The following is a 20,330-nucleotide window of genomic DNA, read 5'->3' as shown; positions in this document are numbered from 1 at the left end:
AAAAAAATGAAGCTAGTGTAACTTTAATACTGATACCCAGATGTACAATAAAAGAAAACTGTAATTCAGCCTTGCTTTGTTACTCATGGTAACTGTTCCCACCTTGTCTCAGGTGAATAGATGTTGCCACTTCTCTTGTGTTGGGATCCTGTTATCTATTAAACTTAAGGAGCCAGTTTCACTGTTGGCATATTTGTCATCTTTCCCCTGCACTAATAGAGCTTTGATTGATGATGGTATCCTCTGGACGCTTTTTGAAAACATAGTTAGGGAGTTTGTGAGCATGGCACATATAATATATATCCATCTAGTATCCCATTTCCTTGAGTCTTTGATATGCTTCCTTTGGTGTGTACTGAGGCTCACTTAGCATCTCACTTAATATGGGCCACTGTTGAGTCCAGGTTACAGTTAACTGGCTGAGCAACTGTTAGGGACACCCCCAACTGTTTGAGCTAACACGCTGAGTCTGGAATTTCTGGTCTTTCATCCATATCAGTACATTTCTTCCTCTCTGGATATCTTAGAATTCGCTCTCACATATATTTTTTAGGGTTCTGATAAAAATTGGCAAAATCTTGCAACTTTTTTAGTGTGAATAGTAACTGCTTGGGTTAAATTTTATACTTGTCTCCCTGGTATCTATGGGAGTTGAGTATAACTTTGGGTCTGGAAGCAATGAGAAGTGGTGGTGGAGTGGTCTGGAGGACCACTCCATTCTCCTGAAAAGTGACTGCTTCAGGAGGTGGAGTCTTCAGGCATTGTAAGGTTAATTTTCTCAGACAGGAGGGCAGAGTTGCTTTTGGTAGCAAGGGAGGCTTGATAGGATTTGGGGATTCAAGGTACTCAGATTAATGAGAATCTATCTAAATGTCCTAATACCAAGTTCTCTAGGTACTTCTCTTTACTGTTACATGCCTTAACTTTAACATAACAGACCTGGTGCTGATGTGAATTCAACTTGCAATGTAATTCAGCTTCCAGTAAGACTATACCTAGAGTTTGTTTTTCAGAAATCTCAACCCTGTTTCTGTAAGAATTAAGAAATTCAGAAGTTTTCTGATTCTCTTAGTCTTGAGCTGGACATTTAAGCCTTTAGCTTGCTGTGTTTGTTCTATAACTTTTCCAGTGCAGGCAAAGGCAGCAGCCCATTCTATAGTCCTTATACTTTATTTTCACCATACATTGTATTGATATAGCTACTTGGTCTTTTAAAGCTTTGCTTAGACTCCAGGCAACTAAGGGTGATAATTTAAGTAACTGTTTGCCACTGAATGCCATAGACCATCAGTGTTCTATTTGTTATTTGTATTGAAATCATTACTATCTACATATCTGTGTTAGTCTGGTAAAGACATACCTGGGACTGGGCAATTTACGAAAGAAAGAAGTTTAATCGACTTACAGTTCCACGTGGCTAGGGAGACCTCACAATCACGACGGAAGGCAAGGAAGATCAGGTCACATCGTACGTACACGGATGGCAGTGGGCAAAGAGAGAGCTTGTGCAGACAAACTCCCATTTTTAAAACCATCAGATCTCCTCGTGAGACCCATTCACTGTCATGAGAACAGCATGGGAAAGATCTGTCCCCATGATTCAGTGATCTCCCACTGAGTCCCTACCACAACACGTGGGAATTATGGGAGCTACAAGACGAGATTTGGGTGGGAACACAGCCAAACCATATCAACATCTAAGAAAGAACTAATTCAAGGTTCTCATCTTTAAGATTCTTTCCCTTGGAACCGCTTCTTCTACCATAAACTATATTGCTATCAAGGTATAGTCAGGAAAGAGAAGCTACTCTATGTACTCTAGATATAAAGAGTTTAGTAATAAAGTTAGGAGCTCAAATGAATTGTGGAGGGGCCAGGGATGCAAAGCTCATGAAAACTGTTGCCGAAGGTTGAAGGTCGAAGTCAGCATTGAAGATCTCAGCCTGAAGCACTGAAGTGGGTGTTTCTCAAAAGCTCTCTGGGAATCTGCTGGAATCCTGCAGTATTGAGAAACTTCCACCAGCTACCTCAGTCTGCAGCACTGGTGGCTGTTGGAAGCTCAGCAGGAAGCCGTTGTGCACTTCATATCTGTCAGTCCATCTGCTACAACTATATCTGGAAAAAAATGGTTTCTCCTTTTTGCATTCACACATGCATGTTCTTCCCACTGGCAGACTTTTAATGAGGAACCGTTCAGGGAAAGGGATTCTGGGAAATGGGGATTGCAGCTTCTCTTTTGTAATGCTGAGGAGTCCTTAGAAAGGAGTGATGGTGTTGCCTAATTGACAGTAGATGATCTAGCACTGAATTCTGTGTTAGCTTTTGAAGGAACATACACACATACGGCTTTCAAGGGGAGATACACGCACATACATTCCCCCACACCCAGCCCACTGTGACTTTGGGTACCAAACCAAATTAAATTACTTCAGAGAGCCCAAAGAAACACAGGAGAGGATAAAATATATTTTATTGAAGTAGTCGCTTTATCACTTGTTTCTCTCTTTTTCACTTATTTTAAAAGATTATAAATATGGAAGGGCTTCTGTATAGATTTCTAATATTAGGAAACATTCAGTGTCTTCCATTGGCTTGCTTTTCCTTGTCTTCTGTAGAAAAATATGGTGAGAAAAACATGATTTTTGGAGTCAGAATGTGTTTGAATTCTGGCCCTACTAGTCTGTTTCTTATCTTTTAATGACAATAATAGTGTTTTTCCTTATGGTTGTGAGGGTTGAATTTCGTAATGCATATAAAACACCTAGCACAGGACCTGGTTTATAGTAAGAACTCAGTACATAGTAGTGTTTAACCTCGTTTTTAAATTCTTACTAAGATACAAATGGCTTCTTCCTTCTTTGGTTTTGTTTTTTAAAACACGTGAATATTCAGTTGGCAAAGTTTCAGTAGTTGTAGCAGAGACAGGTTTTGGGCAAGTGACTTAGACCCTATTCCTCATTTTATTTACCTGTGAGCGTGTAGTTTTTCTCTTGAGGAAAAGGTAGTGAAAGGGACTTTTAAAAAAGACACCTTGGATCTCTAAATCAGGTAGAAGCAGATGGCTACAGATTCCTTGCTTCTCTAACTTTGATGTTAATGTGGTCCCCAGCTGAGGGTTTTAACTGTTCAGGTACTCTGAACAGACGTGTGACTTTTTGATATTCCGGGGGTCATTTTCCTTGAGATCAGCCTTTTCCCCTAATTTGAGACTTTGGCTATTTTTAATGTACATTTCATTCTTTTAATTTCCATTTATGTCTTCCTAATGCTGCATTTGTTTGAGTTGACAAAACGTAAGTCTGTTTCTTTCATTCATAAGAAAAATAGCTACTCATTATATATTAACTTGATTATTTTAACTCTGTAGTTGAAGCAATAAAGCTAAGATATAATTCATTAACTTTTAAAATTGTTACTTGTTTATTTTGATTTTTTAATTTTTAAATAGTGTTTTAAACTAAAAAAGACAATCCACAGAAAACTCATAGACTTTTAACCTTATAGTTACGATGTTTTATAAGAAAAAAATAATGTCTTGGTTTCTTTTAGGTCTTATGGAAGTGTATTTAAAGCAATACACAAGGAATCTGGTCAAGTTGTCGCAATTAAACAAGTGCCTGTTGAATCAGATCTTCAGGAAATAATCAAAGAAATTTCCATAATGCAGCAGTGTGATAGGTATGAAGAGATTTTATTTCTTTGCTTACCCTTGTTTTGACAAGTTTTGCTGATAACGTATAACAAAATTTATTCTTTGATCATCTGTTTAGTTTTCATTTCTTTTTCTTTTCTTTTTTTTGAGACGGGGTTTTGCTCTTGTTGGCCCGACTGGAGTGCAATGGTGTGATCTCGGCTTACTACAACCTCCCGCCTTCTGGGTTCAAGTGATTCTCCTGCTTCAGTCCCCTGAGTATCTGGGATTACAGTCATGTGTCACCACGGCCGGCTAATTTTGTATTTTTAGTAGAGATGGGTTTATCCATGTTGGTCAGTCTGGTCTCGAACTCCTGACCTCACATGATCCACCTGCCTTGGCCTCCAAATGCTGGGATTACAGACGTGAGCCACCACGCCCAGCCTGGTTTTCATTTCTGACTTCCCACTGTAAGTGAGATTAATCCTTTTAAGGCAGATGAGGATGGCTTTGTCAAATGTCTTTAGGACTTACAGCTCTTTGCAGCTTTTCTGCTTAAAAGCAGAAATGAGACTGGATGTGGTAGATCACACCTGTAATCTCAACCCTTAGGGAGGCCAGAGCATCGAGGGTAAAGGAGCCTGGGAGTTCAAAGCCAGTCTGAGCAACATAGTGAGACCCTTTGTCTACCAAAAGAGAAAAAATTAGCCAGGTGTGATGGCTTGGACTTGTAGTCCTAGCTACTTGGGAAACTGAGGTGGGAGGATTGTTTGAGCCCAGGAGTTCAGGGCCACAGTTAGCTATGATTGCAGCACTGCACTACAGCCTGGACATTTTTAGCACAACTTTATGGATGAGAATGAGTTTTTGATGTTAAAGGGGTCATTTAGCAGTATGTATTGTATAATCACTTTTACTAATTAAGAAATCATGTTTTATGTAAATCTAATTCATTCAGCAAACATTCACTAAGCATCCCCAGTTGACCCAGTACTGTGCCAGGATCTAAGAATGCCAAAAGAACTAAGATACCTTTTTCTTTTTGAGGGATCAGTAGTGTAATTGGGAAGACAGATATATAAATAAATAACTGTAATATAGCACACTCATTGTACTGACTGGTGCATGGGGTAATGTGAAAAGAAGAAGGCAGGGCATCTTTCTCAGCCAGTAGAGCCAGGAAATCTGGAATGCTGACAAAGAGTTAATTTGGTGAAGAAATGGAGTGATAAGGGAGAGTCAAGGGAATGACAGGTAGAAAGGTAAAAATAGCTCATTGGGGTGTGCTCATCTGACAAGACTTAGAATTATTGGAATGGAAAGTATGGGACAGAGAACAGAATGAAATGAGGTTGGATAGTTAAATGGAGCTGATGGTGAGGAGCGTCTTATGCAATGTTAAGTGGCCTAGGCTTTATTCTATAAGGGATTCAGAGTGTATAAATTATGCCTATGTTTAGCCTAAAGTTACTTAACCACAGAGGAATTTATTATTCTCCCTTAACAAAAGGTCTGCTGGTACAGCAGCAACAAAGGAACAACCAGGTCTCAGCCTTCTTTTCTTGTACTCTGTCATCCTTAGCATATACTTTGTCCTCATGCTTATTATCTCAGGGCTACGACAGGGCTGCTATAGCCCCAGCTTTATGTCTACATTCCAGGCAGGAGGAAGAAAGGAAGAAGCAGGGAAGGGGCTTTCCCAGAAACCTTCAGCTTCAATCTTATTTGTAAGAATTGTCTCATCTGTGACTTAGAGCTGGTGACACAGGGTAGTCTGGACACGTTGTCTCCCCTTATCAATTCAGGGCCCTGTAATTAGAGATTTATGGAAAGCTTTCTCTCCTGACAATACATAGGATCTATAGATTGTAAGCTTCTTGGCTAATGAAGTGATTGCGTAATCCTAGAGGAACTTTGCTGCTTGGATCTGTTCAATTTTGCTTTTTTTTAGAGTATGCTGCATATTTAAATTATGTTATATATTTCCCACAGCATGTGAAATTCAAGTGGTTGTAGAAAAAAAAGATACATTCCTCAACTGTGGTTCCCACAATTTGATATAGAATAGGAGATGAGATAGCATAGTGCTCGGCCATCAGGTATGCTTTATACTTGCCTGATGCTAGCATTATTCTGTTATTATGGTTAAAAATAGTTCAGGAATTAGCATTGTACTTTGAGTGTTGTCTGGGAAAGTCAGGTTCTCAAATATTACTATTACATATCTCTTCCCTTAATCTTTGTAGGTCTTGGAATCTGTCAAATCTTGCTCAGATTTCTGCAACAGCATCTTAATTGTTCACTTTGTCTTTCATTTTTGCCTCCTCCAACCCATTATCTTCCTTGAAGCTAGAGTGTTTTTTTCTAAAATGCAAATGTAATCAAGCATTCTCTGTTTAAAACCTGTGGCTCCGCATTGCCTCGAGAAATCGAGTCTCCAGTCCTTCATGTTCCATCTGGTGCTTACACCTCCAGTCTGTTCCCTGAGTTTCTCTTTTAAGTGTCTGTTTACTTGTATTCTATATCATCGAAGTCTTAAGTTCCTTGAATTCGGGGATTGTATTTTACTCAGTGTCCTTGCATCCTGCCACATAATGGTTACTCAGATACTAATGAGTACTTCTATTTAATAATTTCTGTTTGGGCAACTCAACTAGACTATTCAGAGGGAATTACACATTTAACATTCTAAAACCAGTTTTAAACATTCCAGACAAGCCTTTCAAATTCCTGTGTGTCAAAGGCATCATCATGTACTTAGTCTTTTAGCAAGTCTGAGAATCATCTTTATTCCTTTTTATGATGCTTCTGATGATACTGAGTCTTGTAGATTTTCCTTCTGAAATGTCATCACTATCTTTATTCTTCTGGTCATTCCTTAAGGAAAGGAACCATATATTTTTCTTCATTAGCACCTGTTCAGTGCCTAGCAATATATTTTTTGATGAATGAATGAATGAATGAATGTGGTATGTATGAGGAGTATGAGGAAGAGCATTACAGTTTGAGGGGACCCTAAGGAAATCAGGTACTTATTCTTGCTATGCACTTTAAGCTTTTAAAGCGAAAGAAAAGTAAAGAATACAGTGGGAAGGAAATGTGAATAGAATTCTAGAACTTTTGTACCACTTTATAGCAGAATGCCTTGCACATAGTAGGTACTTCTCAAATATTTGTTGAATGAAATAAATGGTGAAGCAAATATTGATGAATAATGGTTTGTGCCTTTTAGATTTCACTGTCAATTTCATATTGTAAGTATGAAGTTGCGAAGGATCAAAAATCAGTTGGCTAAAAGATCCTAAAATGCTAAAAGATAGGACAAGTAAAAAATAAATAAGGGCTGGGCATGGTGGCTCATACCTGTAATCTCAGCACTTTGGGAGGCCGAGATGGGTGGATCATCTGAGGTCAGGAGTTCAAAACCAGCCTGGCCAACATGACAGAACTCCGTTTCTACAAAGATACAGAAATCAGCTGGACATGGTGGCAGGTGCCTGTAATTCCAGCTACTCGGAAGGCTGAGGCAGGAGAATCACTTTAACCTGGAAGGCGGAAGTTGCAGTGAGCCGAGATTGCACTATTAAACTCCAGCCTGGGTGACAGAGTGAGACTCTTTCTCAAAAAAAAAAAAAGAAAAACAGTTAGGAAATGACAGGGACAAACTTAGATTTTAGCCACCAATAAATAATATTAATGTAAATGTGTTTTTAAGAAATTAGCATAAAAATGATTGGAAGAAAACAGTATGAATTGAAAAATTCCCAAATAATACACTGAAATTTTGGTTAGGGAAAATGAGATATGCATTTCTGAAATTTAGCTATTAATACATTCAGCTATTTGTGAATTTGGTAAAATGTCTTGCTTTCTATACTCTATAAAAAGACCAGAGGTGGTGTTTTTATCTTTTTTTTGTTCTTTTAAGTGAATATTTAATAATGGGCTGAATACCACATGTTGGCATAAATATCTCAGGAAGCCCATCTGCTTTGTTTATTGCTGAATGTGCAGTGCCTAGTTCGGTACCAGGTACAGAGTAGACATTTAATAAGTATTTATTAAATGGATAAATCATGGAATGTTATTGCTAGACTCAACTTTTGTGGGTCAGCTAGTTTAGTGTTTTTCAAATCATACCCTGATCTAAGAAGGTACTTTTAGTGGCATTTTCTTCACTGAAGAATTGAGTAGAATGAGAACTTCATTATTGCTTTTATCTTTTTTATATATGGGACTCTTTTGAAATTTTTATTTGAGGAAAAGTCTTCTAGTGCTAAAGCATATTTAAAAACAGTTTTGCAGATACAGAAAATGAGACCTAGAGCTTTTATGTGAATTGCCCAAGATCACACTGCTAGTTAGTGACTGAGATGCAATAAAAACCCGCATTTACCCTACTCTAGGGCCAATGTTGAAGAAAGCAATGTCTGTAAAAAAATTCCAGCAGTTCAAAGTGAAGCATTCTCAAGGCATTCCTAGGAGTAGAGGTAACAACTGGTTAGCAATACTATGTGCCAGGTAATACGTACACAAGGGAACCACAACTGACACAGTCCCTACTCTCCTGGTGCTTATATGCCAGAGAAGGAACTTTTCACATTTAAACAAAGAGAAATAATGTTGATACAAATCAGGGCACACACTTATCCTCTTTTTACCTGTTCAACTAGTATGTATTGAGTACCTCCTACTCCTAAGTGTAGCCCTGATTTGCTCTCACAAGAGATACAACAAAGAATGGGCCTTGGCTGGGTGCCGTGGCTCATGCCTGTAATCCCAGCACTTTGGGAGGCTGAGGCGGGTGGATCACAAGGTCAGAAGTTTGAGACCAGTCTGGCAAACATGGTGAAACCCCATCTCTACTAAAAATACAAAAATTAGCCTAGCGTGGTAGCAGGCGCCTATAATCCCAGCTCCTGGGGAGGCTGAGGCAGGAAAATCACTTGAACCCGAGAGACAGAGGTTGCAGTGAGCCAAGACTACACCATTGCACTCTAGTCTAGGTGACAGAATGAGACTCCATCTCAAAAAAAAAAAAAAAAAAAAAAAAGAATGGGTCTTAGGCGTTGGAGAGACTTTCACTGAGCTGGAAGAAACAGATGAATGGGTAGGCTATTTCAATACACAGTGTGGTAAGAGCTGTGATGGGATAGATATGGAGAAGTATGTGGGTTGGAAGAGATATCTATCATGTTTGGGGGTTCAGGGAAAGTTTTCCCAGGGAGGTCATAGCTAAGCTGAGTCCTGATTGATGAGTTAGATTTGCTGGGCAAAGAGAAGAGACAACTCTTATGGCGAAATAGAGCATTTTCAGCTGGCCTGTTCAGGGTGTCACTGCGCAACCCTTGGCTTCTACCAGAGCATGCTACATTCTTACCTGTTCTATTTCCTCATGTTTCTAGGTAAGATTCCATTTGAACACGGCTTCTGACATAAAAAAAATAAAAATAATAAAAAGCTTGAAAATCACCATATTGGAGGATTAGTGATGAACTTTGGCAATTTGTATCAGCTCACGTGTATATTCAGTTTTGGGTGGGCCAAGAAATAAATTGCTGTGTGATTCAGCTTTATGCTGGAAACAGCTCAGTTTCCGTAGAATATCCACATTGCCTTTGTAAAAACTCTTATTTATATTACCTACTAAGTTACAGAACACTACTAAGATTGTAGTAAGATGTTGATGAAAATGATGTAATTAAAAATAGCCATTTCTTTAGTATTTTAATTATCACATGCCCATATTAGGAAGACTTTTAAAAAATATGCCTTTAGCAATATATGGTTTTCTTCAGTTAGAATGAAATTCAAGTTAATATTTAAAAAGTCACCTTTTGATTGTACATGGTGGCTTATGCCTGTAATCCTTGCTCTTTGGGAGACCTTGGTGGGCAGATTGCTTGAGCTCAGGTGTTCAAGACCAGCCTGAGCAACATGGCAAAACTCTATCTCTAAAAAAAATACAAAAATTCGCCAGGCATGGTGGCGCGTGCCTGTAGTCCCAGCTACTTGGGAGGCTGAGGTTGGGAGGATTGCTTGAGGTCGGGAGGCAGAAGTTACAATGAGCTGAAATCATGCCACTGCACTCCAGCCTGGGTGACAGAGCCAGACCCTGTCTCAAAAAAAAAAAAAAAAAAAAAAAAGAGTCACCTTTCAAGCAGTATTTTCAAAGTATTCCATTTTCTTTAATTATATGATGTTGTTGATGGACACTTAGATTGATTCCATATTTCGGGTGTTGTGAATAGAACATTTGGATTTTTGTAAGAAGCTTAAACGTAATGATTCAGTCCATATAATTTGTATCATAGGTAGTGTTTAAGTAACGTACAGTTAGATGGGAGTATGTAGTCCTTTCTCCATTTTTCCCCTTTGGGTTTTCTCATTTTTTTTTAATACTCTTTCTATTTTGAGTTGTGATACTAGAGGAGGACCATTAGGATAAAGAGTGTAGGGAGCTATGAAATGAAGATGGAAATGGAAAGGGTGTGATCATTAGGTATGAGATGAGAGGAAGCCCAGATGCCCCCACCCCCTCAAAAAAAAAAAAGAAAACCAGAACAAGATACATCATTTTATTGGACTGAAAGCGTTTACATAGGGGAAGGGAAAAATTAATGAGACAGGAGGATGAAGTGGAGAGAAGATGCATAAGAAAAAGGCATAGAATGTGGTTCATGATTGGCATGCTAGTTATTAAGGCATCATATTTCACCTCTGCTTCCTGGTGTAGTCTGTAATTTCCTTTGTGTGTTCCTGGTTCTTCCACCCAGTGAAATTTTCAAAGGCATAGCTGCTTACTCCTATTTAAAAGAGACAAAACTAACCAGGCACGGTGGCTCACGCCTGTAATCCCAGTGCTTTGGGAGGCCAAAGCAGGAGGATCACTTGAAGCCAGGAATTTGAGAGTAGCCTGGACAATGTAGTGAGACTCTGTCTCTACAAAAAATAAAAAAAATAATTAGTTCAGGTGTGTGCATGCTTATAGTTACAGCTACTTCGGAAGCTGAGGTGGAAGGATCACTTGAGCCCAAGAGTTTGAAGCTACAGTGAGCTATGATTGTGCCACTGCCCTCCAGCCTGGGTGACAGAGTGATACCCTGTCTCTTAAAAAAAAAAAAAAAAGAATAACAAAAGTAATAAAACTACAGTTAGCCCTTTGTATCCCGCTTGTTCTGCATCCACAGATTCAGCTAACTGCATATTGGAAATATTGTGAGAAAAAAAGCAATAGAAAAAAACAATAAAAAAAAAACCAATGCAGTATAATAATTATTTACATAGCATTTACATTGTATTAGGTGTAATAAGTAATCTAGACATGATTTAAAGTATACTGGAGGATGTATGTAGTTATATGCAAATACTGTGCCATTTAATATAAGGAACTTGTGCATTCATGGATTTTGGTATCTGTGGCGTTCCTGGAACCAGTTCGCCATGGATACTGAGGGATGACTGTGTATAGAATTGCTGGGTTCCAGTACAACCTGCGAGTCCATATACTGGTTTAGTTAAAATTCTTAGGCATATGTCTGAATTAAAACTTTCTGCACTGCTTAAAATTTATATACAGGTATACCTTACTCTGTTGTACTTCTTCACTTTGCAGATGCTGCATTTCTTTTTTTAATTGAAGGTTTGTGGCAGCTGTACTGAGCAAATCAAGTCCGTCAGCACCATTTTTCCAATAGCTTGTGCTTGCTTCATGTGTCTATGTCATGTTTTGGTAATTCTTCCCATATTTCAGATATTTTCATTATTATTATATCTGTTATGGTGATCTGTGATCAGTGATCTTTGATGTCACTGTTGTAATTGTTTTGAGGTGCCACGAACTGCACCTTTATAAGATGGTGAACTAAATGTTGTGTGTGTTCTGACTGTACCACTGCTAGGCCGTGGGCCTCATCTCCCTTCCTTTCCTCAGGCTTTCCTGTTCCTTGAGACACAATATTGAAATTAGGCCAATTAGTCATTCTACAGTGGTTCATAAGGGTTCAAGTGAAAGGGAGAGTCACACAACTCTCACTTTAAATAAAAAACTAGAAATGATTTAACTTAATGAGGAAGACAGGTTGAAAGCCAAGATAAGCTGAAAGCTAGGGTTCTTGTGCCAAACAGCTAGCCAAGCTTGAATGCAAAGGAAAGTTATTGAAGGAAATTAAAAGTGTTACTCCAGTGAGCACGAGTGGTAAGAAAGTGGAAGAGCCTCATTGCTGATATGGAGACAGTTTGAGTGGTCTGAATAGAAGTTCAAACCAGCTATAGCATTCTCTTAAGCCAAAGCCTAATCTCGAGCAATGCCCTTACTCTCTTCAACTCTATGAAGGTTGAGAGACGTGAGGAAGCAACAAAAGTTTGAAGCTAGCAGAGGTTGGTTCATGAGGCTTAGACAAAGAAGTTGTCTCCGTAACGTAAAAGTGCAAGATGAAGCAGCAAGTGCTGATATAGAAGCTGCAGCAAGTTATCCAGAAGATGTAGCTGAGATAATTGATGAAGGTGGCTACGTTAAGCAACAGATTTTCAATGTAGATTTTCAATGTAGACGGAACAGCCTTCTATTGGAAGGAGATGCCATCTAGGACTTTCCTAGCTAGAGAGAAGTCACTGCTTAGCTTCAAAGGACAGGCTGACTGACTCTCTTGTTAAGGGCTAATGCCTCTCATGACTTTAAGTTGGAGCCAGTACTCATTGCCCATTCCAAAAATATTAGGGCCCTCAAGAATTTTGCAAAATCTCCTCTGTTTATGTGACAAATGACATTTATTGATTTGTGTATATTGAACCAACCTTACATCCCAGCAGTAAAGCCTACTTGATCGTGGTGGATTAACTTTTTGATGTGCTGCTGCATTTGGTCTGCAAGTCTTTTATTGAGAATTTTTGCATTTATGTTCATCAGAGATATTGGTCTGAAGTTTTCTTTTTCATTTTGTCTCTGCCACATTTTGGTATCAGAATGATGCTGGCCTCGTAGAATGAGTTAGGGAGGAGTCCCTCCTCCTTGGCTTTCTTGGAATAGTTTCAGTAGGGTTGGTACCAGCTCTTCTTTATACATTTGGTAAAATTCAGCTATGAATCTTCCTGGTCCAAGGGCTCTTTCTGGAAAACAAAAATTTGTGTGACTCACTGTATTGTGATACTTGCTTTATCGAGGTGGTCTGGAATCAAACCTGCAATATCTTATAGATTTGCCTGTATATAACACTGGAGGGTTACAGTGTTTTGAGTGAAACTCTCTCCCCCTCTTCCCTAGCCTTTAATAATCAACATGATGGTTTAAAAACAGATGTTAGAACATCTAAATAATTGGAGTTAGTTAACTTGCTGGCTAGAATGAACAATATCATGTTTGATCCTTGACAATCCTTCACAGGATAATATTTAAATGCTAGTTTGATTGTATTATTTCCTTACATAAATTCCTTCAAGGGTTCTGCATTGCCTGGACTGCCCTTTATTCTTTGTCACTAGTCTAATGTTTTTCCATTTTTCTCCCTAGCGTCTGCTAATAGGCTTGTTCAGTGAATGTTTGTTGTTTGAATTACTTTAAAAAAAAATTAAATAAAGTGAATTTGAATGCATATCTGTGTTAGTGGAAATAGACTTGAGTTTAGAAGTCTCAGGTCTTGAACTCTCTGAGCCTATTGGTAGCTGTGTTAGCACTTAAAAATTTTTTTTTTTTTTTTTTTTGAGATGGAGTCTCGCCTTGTTGCCTAGGCTGGAGTGCAATGGCGCGACCTTGGCTCACTGCAACGTCTGTCTCCTGGGTTCAAGAGATTCTCCTGCCTCAGCCTCCTGAGTAGCTGGGATTACAGGCGCGCGCCACCAGGCCCAGCTAATTTTTTGTATCTCTAGTAGAGACGGGGTTTCACCATGTTGGCCAGGCTGTCTCGAACTCCTGATCTTGTGATCTGCCCGCCTCGGCCTCCCAAAGTGCTGGGATTACAGGTGTGAGCCACCATGCCCGGCCTCACTTTTTAATTTTTTAAAATGACAGCTTTAAAATTTAGTCTTTAGTTTGCCAGTCTTAAGTTGTAGGTTCTGTATGCAATTGTAGGGAGGCACAGTAAATAAAACAGAAGAAAACTTGTTTATTGTTTCCCAGCTCCCCAGTCTGTACTACTACCACATTGTGTTGTGTGTACCTTGAAAACATCTCTTGAATTTGTTTTCTATGCTATTTCTACTACACTCACTTTAATCCAAGCCACCAACATCTCTCTTTTAAAATATGTGCTTTAGGGCTGGGCGCGGTGGCTCATGCCTGTAATCCCAGCACTTTGGGAGGCCGAGCTGGGTGGATCACAAGGTCAGGAGTTCGAGACCAGCCTGACCAACATGGTGAAACCCTGTGTCTAGTAAATACAAATTATCTGGGCATGGTGGCAGGTGCCTGTAATCCCAGCTACTCAGGAGGCTGAGACAGGAGAATCACTTGAACCCGGGAGGCAGAGGTTGCAGGGAGCTGAGATCACGCCATTGCACTCCAGCCTGGGTGACAGAGTGAGACTCCGTCTCAAAAAAAAAGTGTGCTTTATTATTACTCCCATATCATGAAGCCAACAGATTAAGAGACTATTGCTGTGGAAAAGATATATTGTTATACATACAGCTCACGAGAGAAGGAGGAGTGCTGTGTCACAGAGGGCTCCACAGGGAAGTACCAGGGTCAGTTAGGAGGCAGAGAAAGTGAGGGGGAAAATGTGGGCAAGAATCTTTATGTGGTTTCTATGGGAAGGGACAGGTGAGACGGGGTAAAACAGGTTTAGGATTGGCTACTTTGAGTATTTCAAGTGAGTTCTGGGGCATAGGGCTTTCTCTGGTTGTCTGGTATCTGGCCCTGGGGCAATTTGGGCAGGGGAAAAGTTGACCCTAGACTGTAACCATAGAGGTGGTTGGAGGTTTGGGCTCTAGATAGGTTGGTGTGCACATAAAAGACATCCTTCCATGGGAGTTAGTTTGCTGTCTCTAGAAATTAGCTAACCCTGAGAGGGGCAATCGCTTCAGTTTTAGCAAGGTCCCAGATGTCAAAGCATCAAGAATACAGAAAATAAAAAGATATGCTTAATATAATCTCTGCATGGACTAACACTGCTTTTTAATTGGTCTCTCTATATTCACATCTGCTTCCCTACAATCTAGCTTTCATTCAGCAACCACAGAAACTTTACATCATGTTATTCCTCTGCTTAAAATTCTTCACTGATTTTTTCCTGTATTTCAAATAAAGCCCAGTCTCTTTACCTTGGTTTTGAGGCCCTTCATGGTCAGGCTTCTCCCTACATATGCAGCTCCACTATGTCCTACTGTATCCTTTACTCACTTTATCCTAGGCCTGCTAATCGTTCAATTCTTTGACCATGCTTTGTTCTGTCTTTCAGGGCCTTTGCAGGGCAGTTCTTGGTGCTTAGTTATCTGGCTAACTTCTAGTTAAGTTTTGCATTTTAGCTTAAATGTTATTCCCTTGGAGAGTCCTAAATTAGGTCCTGTCTTAGTTTTTTTGTGTGATTTATTTATTCATTGGTTCTTTTATTTATTTATTTTAATTATATATATATTTTTTGAGATGGATCCTCGTTCTTTCGCCAGGCTGGAGTGCAGTGGTGCGATCTTGGCTCTCTGCAACCTCTGCCTCCCGGGTTCAAGCGATCCTCTTACTTCAGCCTCTTGAGTAGCTGGGTTTATAGGCCCGCGCCATCACGCCTAGCTAATTTTTTTTTTGTATTTTTAGTAGAGACAGGGTTTCACCATGTTGGCCAGGATGGTCTCGATCTCTTGACCTCGTGATTCACCTGCCTCGGCCTCCCAAAGTGCTGGGATTACAGGCGTGAGCCACCGTGCCCGGCCTGCTTGTTCAGTTTGTGTATATGAGAAGAGAGCTACTGAGGATAAAATGCAAAGCAAGACAGATTGACATAGAAAGTATCAGAGGATGGCCACTGTATACATATGAACTCTGGAATTTAAGCATTTCCTTCTTTTCCAATCTGTGGATTTTGTAATTCACAGCAGTTCAATGGAGAAAGGACATTTTATTGTTAAAGCTCACTTACCTACCTTCAAAGGTTTTTCACATACTCCAGTGCCTTCCAAGTCTCAGAGGCTACCATGGAATACGAATGCATTCCATTCCTTCATATGAACTAGGAACAATTTTATTTGCAGAAATGGTGAATACAAAATAAAGTCACAGCCAGTTTATCTTATAGCACCCTTTCTTCTTTTCTTGCTGTAGTTAGTAATCATATTTATTTGTGAGTTTACTTCCTTAATTCCTGTATATTCATGCTGGTGTATTCTGTATGAGGGACCAAATTGTGGATGTGTGTTTCACCAGTGCATACTGAACATCTGGTCAAATGCCTGGCCTAAGTAGAGGGTCAGTGAATGCATGTGGCTGTTTAGTTCTAGTTGCTTACATACTTCACTGGGTTAAAGTTAGTGAGGCCATGTTTTATGTTGTAGAGGTGTTGGACTTGGATCCATCTACTTACATGGGTATTAGATGGGCCATGAATTATTTCTTTGAAGAGAATTTTACCTTTTGCCAACGTTTTCTCTTGACTTACTCTTATGGAGAGATAGGGCTGTTTTTTCAGGTAGCTGCCCAGGTTAGAATTCCTAATTTTTGTGAGTTGTCACTTCTACTCTTAGCATTGCTGATTAGCGTGCATGGCAAGAAAAATGTACATTTTTTTGTGTGCTTTTCAGTGAACATAATCTTGAATTCATTGTTACTTAACACTTTTCAAAATTTTGGATGAGAAAATTCATATTTAAAGAGTTTTTTTTTGGCTGGGCATGGTGGTTCATGCCTGTAGTCTCAGCACTTTTGGAGGCTGAGGCAGGCGGAACACATGAGGCCAGGAGTTAAAAGATGAGCCTGGCCAATATGGCAAAACCCCCTCTCTAGCAAAACTACAATAATTAGCTGGGCGTGGTGACACAGGCCTGTAATCCCAGCTACTTGGGAGGTTGAGGCACGAGAATCACTTGAACCCAGGAAGCAGATATTACTGTGAGCCGAGATGGTGCCACTGCACTCCAACCTAGGTGGCAGAGTGAGATTCTGTCTCAGGAAAAAAAAAATAGAGAGAGAGAAAGAGTATTTGTTTGTTTGTTTGTTTGTTTTCTGAAGGATATACAGTCTGTTCACTGGTGGAGTGAAGCTTAACTCTGGGTCTATATCAGAGTCACCGGTAGAGCTTTTAAAAACCTACTGAATCAGAACCTCAAAGGAGTATGGGCTTGGGTCACAGGTGGCTCTGATGCACAGCCAGGTGTAGGAACAGTACTCCCTATAAAAATTTCTACATAGGCTCCATACCTCAAAGGAGTATATGTAAAGAGATTTTTTTTTTTTAATGTTTCCCATATGTCGCAGTTCTAATCTGTATTTAGTTTCATTTGTTTGTAAACAAGCACTTTTCTTAAATGGTTCAGCGAACATTTATGAACTCCAAATACGTACTTTCAATTCCCAAGACCTAGCAAAGCTGAGTATGTCTGGAAACTTAAGGTATGAGATGGAGAGTAATCAGAGATACGGGTAACAAGGTAGACTTTGAAATAACTTGTATGTGATATGGAGCAGGTAAGACCTTTTCCTTTGGGTAATGGAGAATGATTCGAGTATTTTTGTTTAACTAGGAGAACAGTATGATCAGCTTATTTTACTTTTGTTTTAAAGTAAAGTACCTTGTCAACTGTATGTAGCATAGATTAGAACGGGGGAGAAAACTAAGACAAGGAGACTGGTGGGGAGCAAGTCTGTGTAAGAGGTAATGGAGTAGCACTGGGGATAAAACAGGTTTGAATTCAGGCCTTTTAGCTCCAACCACTCTGTTCTACCTTTGACTTCAAGACATAGTTAATTTTTTTTTGTATTTATTGCCTTTGTTTTTAATACAAAATTTAATTATAATGGAAAAATTTTAACTTTTATTTTTTAGATTGATATTTTTGTTAATTATTTATTTTTAACTTTTATTTTAAGTTCAGGGGTACATGTGCAGGTTTGTTACATGGGTAAACTTGTGTCATGGGGGTTTGTTGTACAGATTATTTTATCACCCAGGTATTGAGCCTACTACCCATTAGTTATTTTTCCTGATCCTGTCCCTCCTTCCACCCTCCACCTTCTGATAGGCCCCAGTATGTGTTGTTCACTCTGTGTGTCCATGTGTTCTTATCATTTAGCTCCCAGTTATAAGTGAGAACATGCAGCATTTGGTTTTCTGTTCCTGTGTTAATTTGCTAAGGACAGTGGCCTCCAGCTCCATCCATGTCTCTGCAAAGGACATGACTTTGTTCTTTTTTGTGGCTGCATAGTATTCCATGGTATATATGTACCACATTTTCATTATCCAGTCTGTCATTGATGGGCATTTAGGTTGGTGCCGTGTCTTTGCTATTGTGAATAGTGCTAGTTACAATGAACATAAGCATGCGTGTGTCTTTATAATAGAAAAATTTATATTCCTTTGGGTATATATCCAGTAATGGGATTGCTAGGTTGAATGATATTTCTGTCTCTAGGTCTTTGAGGAATTGCCACGCTATCTTCCACAATAGTTGAACTAATTTACACTCCCACCAACAGTATATAAGCATTCCTTTTTCTCCACAACCTTGCCAGCATCTGCTTTTTTTTTTTTTTTTTTTTTTTAACTTTTTAATAATAGTCATTCTGACTGGTGTAACATGGTATCTCATTGTGGTTTTGATTTGCATTTCTCTAATGATCAGTGATGTTGAACTTTTTTTCATATAATTGTTGGCCACATGTAGGTCTTTTGAAAAGTATCTGTTCATGTCCTTTGCCCACTTTTTAATGGTGTTATTTTTTGTTTTTGTTTTTGTTTTTTTCTTGTGGATCTGTTTAAGTTCCTTATAGCTGCTGGATATTAGACTTTTATTGGATGCATAGTTTGTTCAAAAATTTTCTCTCATTCTGTAAGTTGTCTGTTTACTCTCTTGCTAGTTTCTTTGCTGTACAGAAGCTCTTTGATTTTATTTGATCCCATTTGCCAATTTTTGCTTTTGTTGTGATTGCTTTTGGTGTCTTTGTCATAAAATCTTTGCCCATGTCCTGAATGGTATTGCCTAGGTTGTCTTCCAGGGTTTTTATATTTTTGGGTTTTACATTTAGGCCTTTAATCCATCTTGAGTTAAATTTTTGTACATGATATAGGGGAGGGGTCCAGTTTCAAATCTTCTGCATATGGCTAGCCAGTTATCCCAGCACCATTTATTGAATGGGGAATCTTTTTTCCATTGCCTGTTATTGTCAGGTTTGTCAAAGATCATATAGTTGTAGTTGTGTGGTCTTGTTTCTGGGTTCTTTATTCTGTTTCATTTGTCTATGTGTCTTTTTTTGTATCATAACCATGCTGTTTTGGTTACTGTAGCCCTGTAGTATATTTTGAAGTCAGGTAGCTTGATGCTTCCAGCTTTGTTCTTTTTACTTAGGATTGCTTTGGCTATTCAGGCTCTTTTTTGGTTCCATATGAATTTCAAAATAATTTTTTCTAGTTCTGTGCTGAATCTCAAATAGTAGTTTTAATAAGAATGGCATTGAATCTATAAGTTGCTTTGGGCAGTGTGACCATTTTAATGATGTATGTGTGTGTGTATATATATATATACACACACATATATATATTTTGTTTTTTTTTATTATTATTATTTTTTGAGATGGAGTCTTGCTGTGTTGCCCAGGCTGGAGTGCAATGGCGTAATCTCAGCTCACTGCAACCTCCGCCTTCTGAGTTCAAGTGATTCTCCTGTCTCACGCTCCCTAGTAACTGTTATTACAGGCACGCGCCACCATGCCCAGCTAATTTTTGTATTTTTAGTAGAGATGGGAGTTTCACCATTTTGGCCAGGCTGATCTCAAACTCCTGACCTCAAGTGATCCTCTCAAAGTGCTGGGTTTGAGACGTGAGCCACCGTGCCCAGCCTCTTTTTAATGATATTGATTATTTCTATCCCTGAGCATGGAATGTTTTCACATTTCTTTATGTCATCTCTGATTTCTTTGAGCAGTGTTTCATAGTTCTTGTGGAGACCTTTAATCTCCCTAGTTTGCTGTCTTTCTATGTAGTTTATTCTTTTTGGTGGCAGTTGTGAATGGGAGTTAGTTCCCGATTTGGCTCTCAGCTTGACTGTTGTTGGTGTATAGGAATGCTAGTGATTTTTGCACATTGCTTTTGTATCCTGAGACTTTGCTGAAGTTGTTTATCAGCTTAAGAAGCTTTTGGGCTGAGGCTAGGGGGTTTTCTAAATATAGGATCTTGTCATCTGCAAACAGGGATAGTTTGACTTCCTCTCTTCCTGTTTGGATGACCTTTCTTTCTTTCTCTTGCCTGATTGCCCTTGCTGGGACTTCCAATACTATGTTAAATAGGAATGGTGAGAGAGTGCATCCTTGTCTTCATGCCGCTTTTCAAGGGGAATGCTTCCAGCTTATGCCCATTCAGTATGATTGTTGGCTGTGGGTTTTGCATATATGGCTCTTACTATTTTGAGGTATGTTCCTTCAATACCTAGTTTGTTGAGAGTTTTTAATGTGAATGGACGTCTAATTTTATTGAAAGCCTTTTCTGTATCTATTGAGATAATCAGGTGGTTTTTGTCTTTAGTTCTGTTTATGTGATGAATCAAATTTATTGATTTGTATATGTTG

At 39.0% G+C, this 20,330-nt stretch overlaps 1 protein-coding gene across 3 annotated transcripts in view; it reads left to right on the top strand.

Annotated features, from left to right (window-relative positions):
- Positions 1 to 20,330, top strand: part of STK3 (serine/threonine kinase 3) — a 339,589-nt gene that overhangs the window by 48,597 nt on the left and 270,662 nt on the right. For 2 of the 3 annotated variants that reach the window (XM_017962187.3, XM_009213409.4), the window contains exon 3: positions 3,550 to 3,678. In XM_017962187.3, coding sequence (XP_017817676.1) covers positions 3,550 to 3,678 — 129 coding nt within the window. Of the gene's footprint in view, positions 1 to 1,650; positions 3,294 to 3,549; positions 3,679 to 20,330 lie in introns of those variants that run through there. The other variant, XM_017962188.3, reaches the window with a different exon arrangement.

Source organism: Papio anubis, chromosome 8 (assembly GCF_008728515.1).
Source record: "Papio anubis isolate 15944 chromosome 8, Panubis1.0, whole genome shotgun sequence".
Classification (NCBI taxonomy): Eukaryota; Metazoa; Chordata; class Mammalia; order Primates; family Cercopithecidae; genus Papio; species Papio anubis.
The sequence above is the reverse complement of the archived record's forward strand: the minus strand, read 5'-3'. Positions and strand labels throughout refer to the sequence as shown.